Here is a 12,297-nt window from a genome sequence, read left to right on the forward strand (position 1 = left end):
GTTTGGCAAAAACGCCACCATGGTGTGGCTGTGGCTGATCTGATCGGCTTGCACGGCTAAAATGGAGCATCTGCGTTGTGAATCATTCTTGCTATCGAGATTCCAAAACCTTGGCCGTTCCTCTCGAGATCTTGTGTTTCTCTAATCACTTGTACGTACCGATTGGGAATCAACGCAGCAAACCGTGAATCGACAGCCTCTGAGCATTCGACTCGACGATGCTGTGTGGGACGGCGATTACCATCTAAATATAGCCATGGCTACGTCCGCATCCTGCTTTTCACTGGGCATGATACGTAATGCGACTGGCGGAGATCCGGTTGGGTGCTAGTAATGTCATCCAACTGCTGGTGTCTGAAGCCTTTTCGCCATCTCACTTACTCGCATTGATCGGCGCGGCTTCTCCGTGCTGAGTTTCTTGTCGCGACGAGCCCGTGCACAGGTAAGCTGAAAAGAAGATCAGCGCCGTCGGACCATGCAGAACATGCAAGAGATGCAGCACGCGTGCAAGGTACGAGTGCTGGGGATTTTGGTTGCCCTTTGGTCTGGCTTTAATCGCAATGTCCGCCTTCAGTTGATTGCTCCGAGATGCGACAAATGACAACCAGGAACAGGAGAGATGGCTATCACTGTTCTACGCTGATTTCACGCTTCCCCGAGCACTGGGACGCGGGGCGAGAGACATGTGGACTCTTGAATGACGTGTTGACGTTTGGGACCTGTGGGTGGCAATGCGCGACACTCGCATGGTCTTCAAGAGGGCATTTTGGACAAGTTTTCTCCTCATCCAAAGCAGGCGAGCAGTGGCGCAGTACCAACATCACTCCAGGCGGATCAATCAGTCAACCCACATTTCCAAAGCAGCAACCACGACGAAGGCCAATATTGTTCCATGACGTCTTCCTATTAGACTGCGCCACGTTTCGTTGGCCGTGGCTCGTCATCTAGGCTCACATTCGGTTGCTGAAACGTGGGAGATGAGACCAATGAGACGCACACCCAACTGGGATAACCGCTGGAGTCTCGAAAGCCGAGTGGCCGCTCTAATTTCCCATCTTTGGTGCTTTGCGGATTATTTCTTGACATGTGGACGGTAAGGCAGCAATGCACTAGGCGGACCAATAAATTGTGTTACACAGATATTCGGCCACTGCAGCTGGCAAATCAGTCTCCGGTGCGAGCACTGCGCCTCCTGAACATGGCTGGCTGGCCCCGAATATGGTTGATTGATATTGCTGGTAAGTACTTCGCAGATTTGCGAGCCATGACCGAATAGCAAACAATTTCGAAGTCGTTCCGCCCCGTGTGCTCTACTGGGGCTGCATGTGCAGGCCCAATTTTATTGCAAGACATCAAGTCTGGACAGCGCCCGGAAGCTCTTCAGTCATTCTGAGTAATTGAGTATGTGAACCGCAATTACGTGTCAATGGGGACCGGGAAATGCGAAATTGCCGTTACCGTCGTGCGAGTACGTGGATCCAACCGGTTGCAGAAGGGAATCTCCGCGATGGGGAATTGAAGGAAATCAACTCTCGACGCTGTCGGCCTGGCTTACCCGTGGGAGGAGGGAGGACCCCAGCCTATTCAATCCTGTCGAAATCTGACAAACACTGCTGAGAATGAAGCACTCAATGGCAACAAGCTTTGCCGCGAAAGTGCCTGGGAGATTGGAGCGTGTCCTATTGTTGAAGGAATATTTGCATTTCAGGCTTAGAAGTAAGATGATCTGTCAACGGACCAGGCCACGGGGCGACACAAGTATACACTGTGGACCAAACCATGCATGACCGCAACAAGTTTCCACATACCCGAAAGGACCGCCTTCAGACGCCAGTTAGGACTTGTTGGACCCGAGGATAGACGTGCACGAGGCGCTCCCAGAATTCTGGATGATCTGTCATGGCGACGTGGGGATCCCAAGCCATGGCCACGAAAATGGTGTCCACCCCAGATCCGATGGGGGTCGTAAAAGTCTGGCAGATCTGCAAACCGATGAGGAAAGCAAACGCCATGATGACTGGTGTGAAGGTCCGCCCTTCGTTGTATGCCGGATGAGTATATTCGAGATACAAATATGCCAGCAATGCCGAGACGTATGCCACGAAAACGCTTCCCATGGTGAGGACAGGCCCCACGAGGCAGTCGTTGACCAAGGCATCAACGCCTCGGTCTTTCATCATTTTCCACGTGTCTTTGGCCGCCGGGATGTATGCCTTTCCGTAAAGGGCGATGTGAGAGAATGCGTACCTGTTGATGAATTGAACAAGCCAATCGAGAATGCTGATGAAGCAGCCAAGAATGCAAAACATGATAGTCCCGACGATGTTACCATCCGAGGCTTCTTGCCGTTGAGCAATACTGCATGCTTGACGGAGCATATTAATGAGTGCAACAATAAGGCTGCCGAAGGAGATGGAGCCAAAGGAGTAGGTTGTTGCCCGCCTCAAGGCCCCAGTGGTTGCCCCTCGCGGAATTCCACCTGGTTTACCAGCACAAAAATACCACGAACCATACACACCCGCATTGGTGGTGTGAATAGTGTTCTTGATCCACTCTGTAATCCAAAAACCCGCAAATGTCACGAACACCACGAGTCCAATCACCTTGCCGCTCGAGCAGCCCGCCTGTGGGCAGGATGGATTGGCCGCGCTGCTGGAATTTCCAGGCATGTAAGACGTGTAAATCGCAACGAGGGTCGCGGAGAACCAGGCAGCAAATGCCACGCTAGCCATTCCGCCGATGAAGCTGATCCAGAATACATGCACTCGCCTCATTCTGGCAACGTCCATTGTTTGTTGTAGCATCACGACCGCGAAGGGTATGCGTGGGATCCAGCTGATGAAGAAAATGACGGCGAAGAGGGCGAAGATGGCAAAAACAATGCCTGCTCCCCACAGATGCCGGTAAAGATAGTAGACGGCAGTGCCGATTGCCAAGGCACAATTGAGGATGCCAGTCAGCCAGACAAATTGTTTTGTGAAGGCGCGAGCGGCGAGGAAGTAGGCCCAGGAGAAGACGAGGCCGACGCATAGGATGAAGGCGAAGAGGATAAGGGTATTGGTGTCCAGGGAGCTGCAGAGGCCTGTTAGCACGTCGGCAGAGAACAACCCTTTTCGAGTCCGAATCGGTCTTCCAAAGACATTGGGGACTTACAAATCGTTCGACGCCCCGTAGATTCCTCCTCCGTTGAAGCCATGATATTTGGAATAGCGGTACAAAGTGAGTCCTGAGACGGCGACAAATCCACAGAAGGTTGCAATGAGCTATAACTTGTGAGCACAGGTTCGCGGCCGGGCAGCCGCCAGGGGTTTTGGGGTGCTTACCAGCAATCCGGCCCACACATCATGGAACTTGGGTTTTGGGATCTTGAACGTCTCCTGGAAGGTCTGTTTGTCGTCTTGAGGAGGGACAAAGTTCTCACCATAAAGGGGAGGTGCAATCGCGTACTTGGGTTCTTGATGTTGGTGTGGCTGTTGAAGGGGTGGATACAGCTGTTGCGGAGCATTCGAAGGTGGAGGATATGGCTGATAATTCTGCTCTTGATATGGGGCGCCTCCCATGGTCTGATTGTAGTAACCCGCTGCTTGACCTTGGTGAGCCATGATTGCGACGCGCTATTGTCGCCTCAGACCATAGAAGCGCGCTTAGACAGCACTAGGGCAGCGTGGACCGTTGTTTAACGCAAAGCACGATATCAAGATGCACGGGGCTTCAATAGTGGAGGTATAGGGGACGAAAATGCCGATATTAGCGAGGTACAAAAGAGTGGAAGGAGGATTGAGACAGGTGAAGGAATTTCCAATGCGGCATGAGGGAGTATGATGATGCTTGCACCCATCACGCTGTCAACACAGTGGCACATGTTATAACTTGTGTTTTTTCAGCTGGCACGGGCTGGCGGGTCCAGGCCGAGATGGCGAGGGGGGCCCAGCCATTGGACATCGGGCGAGCTTAATCTCGTCGGCAGGAGGGTCCGTCCAGTTAAAGCTGTCTGGGTGGCGCCCCTACCAGTACCTAACAAGTACAGAATTCGCCTGTGTTGCCCTCGTACGCAAGTGGAGGACGATAATGCTTGCTGTCTGACCAAAACATTCTCCGATTGAATACCTACTGTGGTCACCATAGCTGCCCATAGTTGCCCTACAAAGCTCGATTGGATCAGAATAATCCACGTTGTCAGACGACCCCATGACCCAAAACACCTCTCGACACCTCTCCTTCATGATCTCACTGCTTCTCAGCCCGATGTCGTCCTTGCCCTGTGGCACCAAAACACGTTCTTCCAATCAGCGACATGGCTACAAGATCCCGCTGTGAGTCGATCATTGCGTATCCGATGTGCCTAACGTCGATCCGGCTCATCAACTCTAAAGCCCAACTATTAACATTCTTTAATAGTCTTCTCATCTCAATGCCGTCGATCACTCGCTTCAACAATCCTCGGTCATGCCATTGACAATATCCGTCCAGTACATTCTCGTTGCCTTCGTGGCCGCTGCTTGCATTCCACTGTCGACGTTGCTTCTGGTCGTCAATCTCCTGTGTATATCGATCTCCCCGTGGAGATCTGTCCACCAGCGTCTGAAGAGAGTGCCAGGGTTCAAATCGAGGACGATTTTCATCACTGGTGTGAACTCCCCCCACGGACTGAGACTGGCTAGGGCGTTTCATAGGACTGGTCATACAGTTGTGGGTGCTGATTACGAACCTGACGGATTTCCTATCCATGTGCGCTTCTCCAATGCATTAAGCCACTTCTACCGCTTGCCGCCTAAATCCGACGAGAGCCGCCAAGTGGCGTACATCGCATCCTTACTTCGGATCATAGCGCAGGAGCATGCTGAACTTTGGATCAACTGCACCAGCAGTGCAGATCCAAGCACTGAAGCACAAGCCAGGAGTGTGATTGAGCAAAGCAACCGGTGCCAATGCTTCTCCCTTCGAGTGAACGATATCCCCTATTTTGCAACAAGAGAAGCATTTCTCTTATACACAGCCAGTCAAGGACTACCCGCCCCCGAAATGCATCACGTCAAATCACGCGATGAGGTACACAATGTGCTTAACAAGACGCGTGGAAGTCGGAGGTATCTGCTTCATAGTCTGAGCCAAAATGGAGTCCACGCCCACTCGACCCGGACGGCGCTCCCACGGAGGACGCTTAGTCAAACGTACAATACTGTTTCCCAGATGACCATTACGAGCACCATGCCGTGGAAGCTGGAACAAGACGTGGACGGACTCGACAGGTACCACACGTTTGCTATCATTGTCAGAGGTTCTCTTAGAGCATTTGCCGCCAGCCGATCACCACATCCTGGCTGTCAGCAACTCTTGGAGCCCAAATCTGCGCTCAGTCTGTCGATGCTACGGTTTGTTCACACATTCGCCCGCAATCAAGGCCATGACTTCACAACGCACCTGGGAATTGACTTCTGTGTTGAAGAGCAAGTAACAGAATCTGGAGTAGCACAAATCATCCTCCCGGTGCAGGTTTCTGTCCAGGCTCAGGCTGCAGCCCAGTTATTCCACGGCCTGGGTGGGTCGGTGCAATTGACTCGAGCCTATCTAGAATGTTTGCTCGCCAATGAAGGCGATGCTGATAAGCAAGCGACAAAACAAGCTCCTGCAGTTGCACAGAACGCTCTACAGGCAGACGTGGCCATGCCAGATTCAAAGATATCCGGGACGTACTGCTTTGGCCAAGATCTACTCCATTTGTGCTTTAAGCCGATGCTCGACCTGATCATTTTGAGAATCGGCCTCATTGACTGCATTCGACAGTTGGCTTCGTTTTTCAACCACCTGGCTTCCTGGGAAGATGATATATTCAGCTTGAAGGACCCAATGCCCTTTTGGTGGTCATACCAAGTTTATATTCCGTTGCGACTTGTCAGGACTGTGGCAGGTTGGACGCATGACTGTGCCTGAGAGTCAGCGACAACGTGATTCTAACAGCGCTGACCCAATGTCAGACGTTGCGAACGCCCTTGCCATAAACACACAGTCTCGTTTAGAGTCCAGCGAGAGATGGCTGGTCTCCAGACGATCATTGCTCTATTCACAGCATTGAGACTTTCAGTCCTTGTTCTCTGGAATCGCTCGTCACCCTAGGTGGCATTGCTAGACCGGCACAATGTCAGGGGCAGCCATCATTGCGGATGATTTCTGGTTGGCTACGAGGCCAACACTTGCTGGGAGTTGCCACCGCAGATGAGAATCCATGCTTTTCGCACTGAGTTAACAAGACACTGTCCGTTGCAGACTGGTCTCTTCTCGCGAATCCCTCGCGACGCAGAATCGGTCACTCGTCCAGGGTGGTCAAAAATTTCAACTGGAGGAAGGGCCAGAGAATGGATGGGCGATGCTTGGCTCTGCGTGAGTCCAAAGAATATCAAATCTGAACGCAAGCTCAAATCATCCTGGTGATGATCGACGGTTGGCAAGAGTCAAGAACGACTATGTCCCCTACACGCTTTGCACCTTCGTCGCGAGCGAAGGCCTACCCGCGAGAATCGGGCTTTACTGTAAATTGCGGCTGGCTGAAGCGGTGGGCTTTCACGTCAAACTTTGCAGCGTGATGGGAGACCCCGAGACTTAATGCAAGGTTGCGTGCGAAGAGACTAAGGGTGGGCCATTCATCCTCATCATCCCTATCCCCATTCCTTCTTGGGAACCCCAAGCGAGGAAGCTCCTTTCTTCTTCGATGGACCGAGCTGAAACGGGTATGAAGATAGCGTCTACTTTCATGCTGGGTTAGCATGGGGCGTACCAACCGAACACTTTCGTCCGTTCAGAGGTATGCTAGTGAGGCTCGTTCGGTTACCAAGGAAAGCTCATTGGCATTGACTTCCTCCTCTTCTCAAGGGAACCAGCTAGTCTACAATAGGCCAGCGGAGACTCGAGCTGTGGTGGAATCGTGCATTTGGCCTTTCTTCGAATGCTACAAGACGCCTCCAGAAACAGCCCCAGTCAGTGGATGCATTATGCGATTGGAACGGGACGCACCAGGTCCGTCTAATCCTCTTGCATTTGTCGAAGAAATAGTGCGAACGATGCGATGCAGGGCGCCTTTACCCACTGATGGAGATGTCACCACAAACAATACCTCCCACGAGAAGGTCAAGGAGAGGAGTCCGTTCTCCAGACAGCTCAAAGCAGCGGTGGTCAGTTCTCCAGGCGCAAAAAGGGTGGCCACAGACCGAGCCGGGTTACAGCGGATTCGCTTGTCACTGATTCTACCCAGTACGCTGCAGAGGCAGCAACTTGGCATGCCCAGCTGAGACGGGCAATTTACAAGTTCAATACTCGGTAGTCGGCTAGTTGTCCAGCCCATCCTCATCACTCCATAACTTCGACGGAGTCCGGCTCACATGGTTCAACCAAGGGGCAACTAAAACACCCAAGGCGCAAAGATTTGAAAGGGGCTCATTCTTTGAAGAGGATCCCGTATTAAAATGGCCTTAACATCGGATGGGGAGTGCCGAAACCCCAGAAAATCCCACCAAGATCAGCTAGAGGAAACCTGGAGACCGATCCAGGACAAAAAGTGCGCAAGCAGGCGGGCTGCGACAAGATTGGGGGCCGACTCTGCCAACACCACTGAGACCTTGTGAGCACACACTGGCACCCAACTGGGAAGAGTCGCTGCTCGGGCTCCGCGGTGGATGGGCGATGGGCGATGGTGTAGGGAGTTAGTCGGTCTAGACGGGCGCCACGTTTGGTCGAAGGCCGAGTAGTTGGCCAGTGCACGATGGGCATGGCGCGTTGTGGAGAGTCTGGACCTGCGCCGAGGGACGCCGAGGACGCCTCCTCGCATCCATGGCTTCCATCCTCGCTTTCAGGTTTTCCGGGGAGTCACACGCTGGAATAGACGATCCTACCCCGCAAAAGCCAGAGAGACCGGGGTGGTGAGAGAAAAAAAAAGCAAATTGGTGGCGGTGAGTCCAGTAGTGTCAGTTATTTTGGGCCCGTTGCGGCGGGTGTCAAATGACGGGCGAAAGCGACAGGAAAAAGAAAAAGGGGTGTGTGAGAGGAAAAGAAGGAGGGAGGAGGAAGAGGTATAGGGGATAAGGGAGAGCAGACGACGGCAGACCCCCAGGCTGATGATCACTGCCCCCGTCCATGTTTCTTCTTGCGGTCATTCCTGAAGACACACGCGGCTCGCGAGAGACTAGCGAGATTTCAAATCAAGTTCTGTTGACGAACTTCGGTGCGCTTCGGTGCGATCTGTGTGACAAAGACCCCTTTTTCTTGCCCAGAGATTATGTCAACTACTTGTAGGAATGGAAAAGGTCTAGGGATGGTGTGTTCAATCGTAGCCTTTACTCCAATTCAGAGAAGAAGTCCTGTCACGCGCAAGTCTGCCGGATGTAAAAGTGGAATAATTCCCGGCACCAGGCAGTCAGGCACTCAAATAAATTGCATCATGAGATGGGAGGAATGGACGTAGATGGGTTTGATGACGACTACTGACCAAGAGGGTTGGTGTTGGTGGTGATGAGGGAGGAGGCGAGGGATCATTGCTCGTCCGCGGCGGTGTCATTAGTCGTACTCGGTGCACGACACAGAATTCAGACTACTGAGCACAGAGCACCTTCTATACCGCCCTCCAATGCGCAGTGTTGATAAAACAGGGCCTCCGTACGGGTGGGGGAAGTGCAATGTAGATCTCTGGAAAACCACACTTCCTCATCTACACGATTGTTGTACGCAGGTACACATCCACAGATAGGAAATAGATGTACCTGAGCACCTCGTACACAACGCAGTGAACAAGGGAGATGTGTTCCTGCGGATGGAGCGATCGATCAATCAATCGATCAGGCCGTCGGTTGCACGGGAAGGGAGAGACGGGCTGTAGTCGTATTACTCCGTAGTTGGGGGTCCGCAATCGTTTCCTGGCTGCTTGCGCGAGGGAAAAAGGGAGGAAACTTAGCCTCGCCGTGCAGGAAGCGGAGGGGCGAGGATCGCTGGTTGGCTTTGCTTTGTGGCGGAGATAGTGTCCGAATGACTTTCCAGAATAGGTGGGAGGACTGGCCTGGGCTAAACAGGTGGCCCGGTGTTTTCAGGGAGGATTGATAGAGAACACAAGGATCAAAGAGCAAGAGAGCGAGAAGACTCGAGGGAACAGGAGGAAAATCCTGCCCTGATAAGTCAGTTGTTGGGCATGCTATAGCTCCTGTCTTCTCAAAAGGGCCCCCCGCTCAACTCAATGAGCTTCGCGGGTCCCAGATGATATTGTCATGCTATAGTCGAGATTTTGCTCTGCCAGTTTGGTTGAAACAGCGACATGATAACAAAGTTCACTCAGCCCGTTTCTGCAATGAACAAAGGAAAAGCAAAGAGGAGGCGAGTGCTGTGCTCCTGATACATCAACTTTCTGGCCACAAGGCAGCAAAAAGTAAGGAAAAAGAAGAGAATGTGTTCCCTCGATGACTGGTTCCATCCTTCTCTCCAACCTTCCCTCGTCCCATCAGCACCCGTCACGGCTTCGCATCTCGCATTGCATAATGTAACATCTTGATATCAAACGACCGAAGGGCATCAACTCGATTCAATCCCAGCACCTTGTTTCCCACACCACACCCAGCCCGATCTGAACGCTTGATGCACAATATTGACCGACCCCAGCAACAACAGAGCCCGTCGTCATCAACAGCAGAAGAACACCATATGCATGCGCTGCTCTTAAACCCTGTCATGGATGAAAAACGCTGGCAACCGCTCCATATTTTTCCCAGGTCCCCTTCATTTTCGTCAAGTCAAACCAACGCCGGTGAAATGCATTAAACTTTTTATCCCATATTCTCCAGGCTATGCATAAACCAAAATGAGATTAAAGCTGGTATTGATCATCTCGTTCCTCCCAAGGCCCAACGTGAGTGTCCCCAATCGTCAACCTCGTATTCCCATAGTATTTCGTAGCGGCAAATTGAAAATGCTGGTTCATGGCCCTCGCCAAGAGGCTTTTATGTCTTCATTGCTTTGCATTGACACTCGTCTTTTCAAGGTCCTTGTCTGGTCGAACGATCCTACATAGTCCTTCAGATCATTCTGGGCTTGTTCGGATAGCTTCGGGCTGACTGGGCGAGAGATCTGGGACGTAGCGAGCGAGTTCGAAGACGAAGTCCGGTGAATGGAAAAGTCGTATGCTGGCGGAAGGTAGAGACCGGTCGTGTTCGTGCTGATGTACAGTGAAGGGCGTTGTGCTGGGGAGAAGAACGTGGTGATACTGGTGTCACGGGGAGAGGAGGATGGCGTCGACGCCAGGGTATAGTGATCGAGTTGTGTGAGACGGCATGCCGAGGAACAGAAGTTTGTGCCGTTGGTCTGACGATCGCAGGACAGGCAGAAGTCTCCGAGAAGGAAATCCATGGTTTTGGTCTGTTGTACGACTTTGCGAGGGAAAGATAGTAGGGTTCGAGTGGCGAGAAAGGCTGAGGAGGGAGAGGTTCGTCCAAAAACGGCTGGAGGGTGACGATTTATATTCCCTCTGGGAGGGTATTGCAAGGCCACAGGCTGACCAATGCTGTGGTTGTAGCCGTGTGGCAGTGGTGGGTGTCAATCAAAGGTCACGCAGGCAGACTTGTATCTCATTCTCAGACGCGGCTGACGTTTGAGGTATCTTGGTCAATGAGAGGGTGTGCAATAGGCGGCGAAGTTATCCGAGTTCAAGAGGGTGATGATTCATAGAAGGTGGCTTTGGAAACGAGAATGGAGGGTGTGTGAGTGTGTGTGAAGGTTGGAAGGGCTGGTGATGGGAGGCATCACCCTTCTAGTAGATAAAGAAAATGTAATGCATATTGGGAAGCGTGGAGGTCGAAGGGCATGGGCCCAAACGATGGGCAGAGGAGTGTGCCTGATCGGGAATGGCCTTGGTGTTTGAAGGCTGCAGTAGCCTGGAGAGCAAAAGAGGGGAACCAACTAAGCTAGTTTGGACGCCCACCAAGCAAAGTCATTAATGGAGCTTGGGGGGAAGGGCAGGGTCCAGGGGGTTCCACCCTCCAGCAGCAGCCTAGCACTTAACTGGCACATCCTGGTCGGCGAGCAGCGAGCAGCGCAGTTGTGCAGCTTCGCACCCTGCGGGCTTTCAGGTCCTCTGCCCTGCTCTCTGCCCTGCCCTTCTCATCTCCAAGCTGTCCGCCTTCACACCACCAACATTGGACACAATCCCATCCTCACTTGGATACTCACTCCACTTTTTCACACTCTTGCTCACACACAACCAAGCCAACTCCGCAGTACCCTGGACCATACGAGGTCATCTATCCACCACGGCTCCTTCGGCCTGAGGCTTGTTCCTCTTCCATACTCCGTACCCTTCCCTTACCCTTTCTCTCGCTCCTCACCCTCGCTCCTTACTCCCCCGTCCTACCGCCCTGACCCTCCGACATCTCGTCTGCCCTCGATGGCCATCTGCAGCTAAAACGAATCCATGATCCCAGGGCCCCCAATCCTGGCAGCCGTGCCTCCCACGCAATCAAGGCACCATCCAATCCGCTCTCTGCAGCCAGCCTGAGAAAGCTTAGACCGTCCTCGCTACAGTCGAGTTACTCAGTTTCCAAGAGGGCTCACAATTACGCTATTTCCGATGGCCAGAGGAAAAGGCGGGATGTGCATGCTCGGAGTAAGAGACAGGTAACAATACACGGTGCTGCCGCTCGGTGTTGCATTAGGTCACCGGACCCCTACTGTACACCCTCCGAGTCACAGACTCTGTAAGTACCCGTTCGAGACACCCTTATACGGCTGATCACGCCGCCGCGTCGTGAACTCAAGTGTCAAAGCAAGGAGGTTTTACTCATCAGGCCTCTGCTCAGCCCTAACGGTATCCTCCGTGCTCAATAACCGCTGACACAAATCTTATGGGCAAGTACCCGCCCGTGGCCATGCTTTGTGCTGAGCTCGTGAGATTGACTCTTTTCTCGAAATCTCGGCCGCTTCGAATGCGTTCTGGCATTCTTTGAGGCCCAAATCACCCAGATTCGTGGCTAGACTTCCAAGAATATGCCCGCGCTCATCCCGTTTGGTTTCAACTGGAGACTTTGGGCTACCAGTCAGCATGGTTCAATAGGCCAACCAAGGGACGGACCACGCCCTCTGTTAAGTTTAATTCGTCAACCTTATGCAAGACCTCCCACACCATCAGATTTGCAGTCTAGAGCTTGCAGCAGCTCTATGCACAAACTCTTGGCCGTCGTACGGTTTGCGGTCCAGTACGTGGGATGCCATCTGGCTGCGACTGATCTGTCACCTGCAATGCCATTTTACACTCCATGCCAAAACGCATGGTTG

General features: G+C 52.6%; 3 protein-coding genes across 3 annotated transcripts; 1 reads left to right on the forward strand and 2 right to left on the reverse strand.

The window, feature by feature from the left end:
* Nucleotides 1-1,823: 1,823 nt before the first annotated feature.
* Nucleotides 1,824-3,602, reverse strand: Z519_06171 (uncharacterized protein; the record flags this gene model as incomplete). Its single annotated transcript, XM_016763911.1, has 3 exons — nucleotides 1,824-3,072; nucleotides 3,154-3,263; nucleotides 3,324-3,602. 3 exons carry the CDS (start codon nucleotides 3,600-3,602, stop codon nucleotides 1,824-1,826), a joined length of 1,638 nt encoding a protein of 545 aa, XP_016620235.1.
* Nucleotides 3,603-4,446: 844 nt separating this feature from the next.
* Z519_06172 (uncharacterized protein) lies at nucleotides 4,447-5,931 on the forward strand (the record flags this gene model as incomplete). The annotated part of the gene is made up of 1 exon (XM_016763912.1): nucleotides 4,447-5,931. The coding sequence occupies one exon, from the start codon at nucleotides 4,447-4,449 to the stop codon at nucleotides 5,929-5,931; it is 1,485 nt and encodes a 494-aa protein (XP_016620236.1).
* Nucleotides 5,932-9,948: 4,017 nt separating this feature from the next.
* Z519_06173 (uncharacterized protein) lies at nucleotides 9,949-10,377 on the reverse strand (the record flags this gene model as incomplete). Its single annotated transcript, XM_016763913.1, has 1 exon — nucleotides 9,949-10,377. The coding sequence occupies one exon, from the start codon at nucleotides 10,375-10,377 to the stop codon at nucleotides 9,949-9,951; it is 429 nt and encodes a 142-aa protein (XP_016620237.1).
* Between the last annotated feature and the right edge of the window lie 1,920 nt (nucleotides 10,378-12,297).

The sequence above is a fragment of the Cladophialophora bantiana genome (assembly GCF_000835475.1).
Source record: "Cladophialophora bantiana CBS 173.52 unplaced genomic scaffold supercont1.8, whole genome shotgun sequence".
Taxonomy (NCBI): domain Eukaryota; kingdom Fungi; phylum Ascomycota; class Eurotiomycetes; order Chaetothyriales; family Herpotrichiellaceae; genus Cladophialophora; species Cladophialophora bantiana.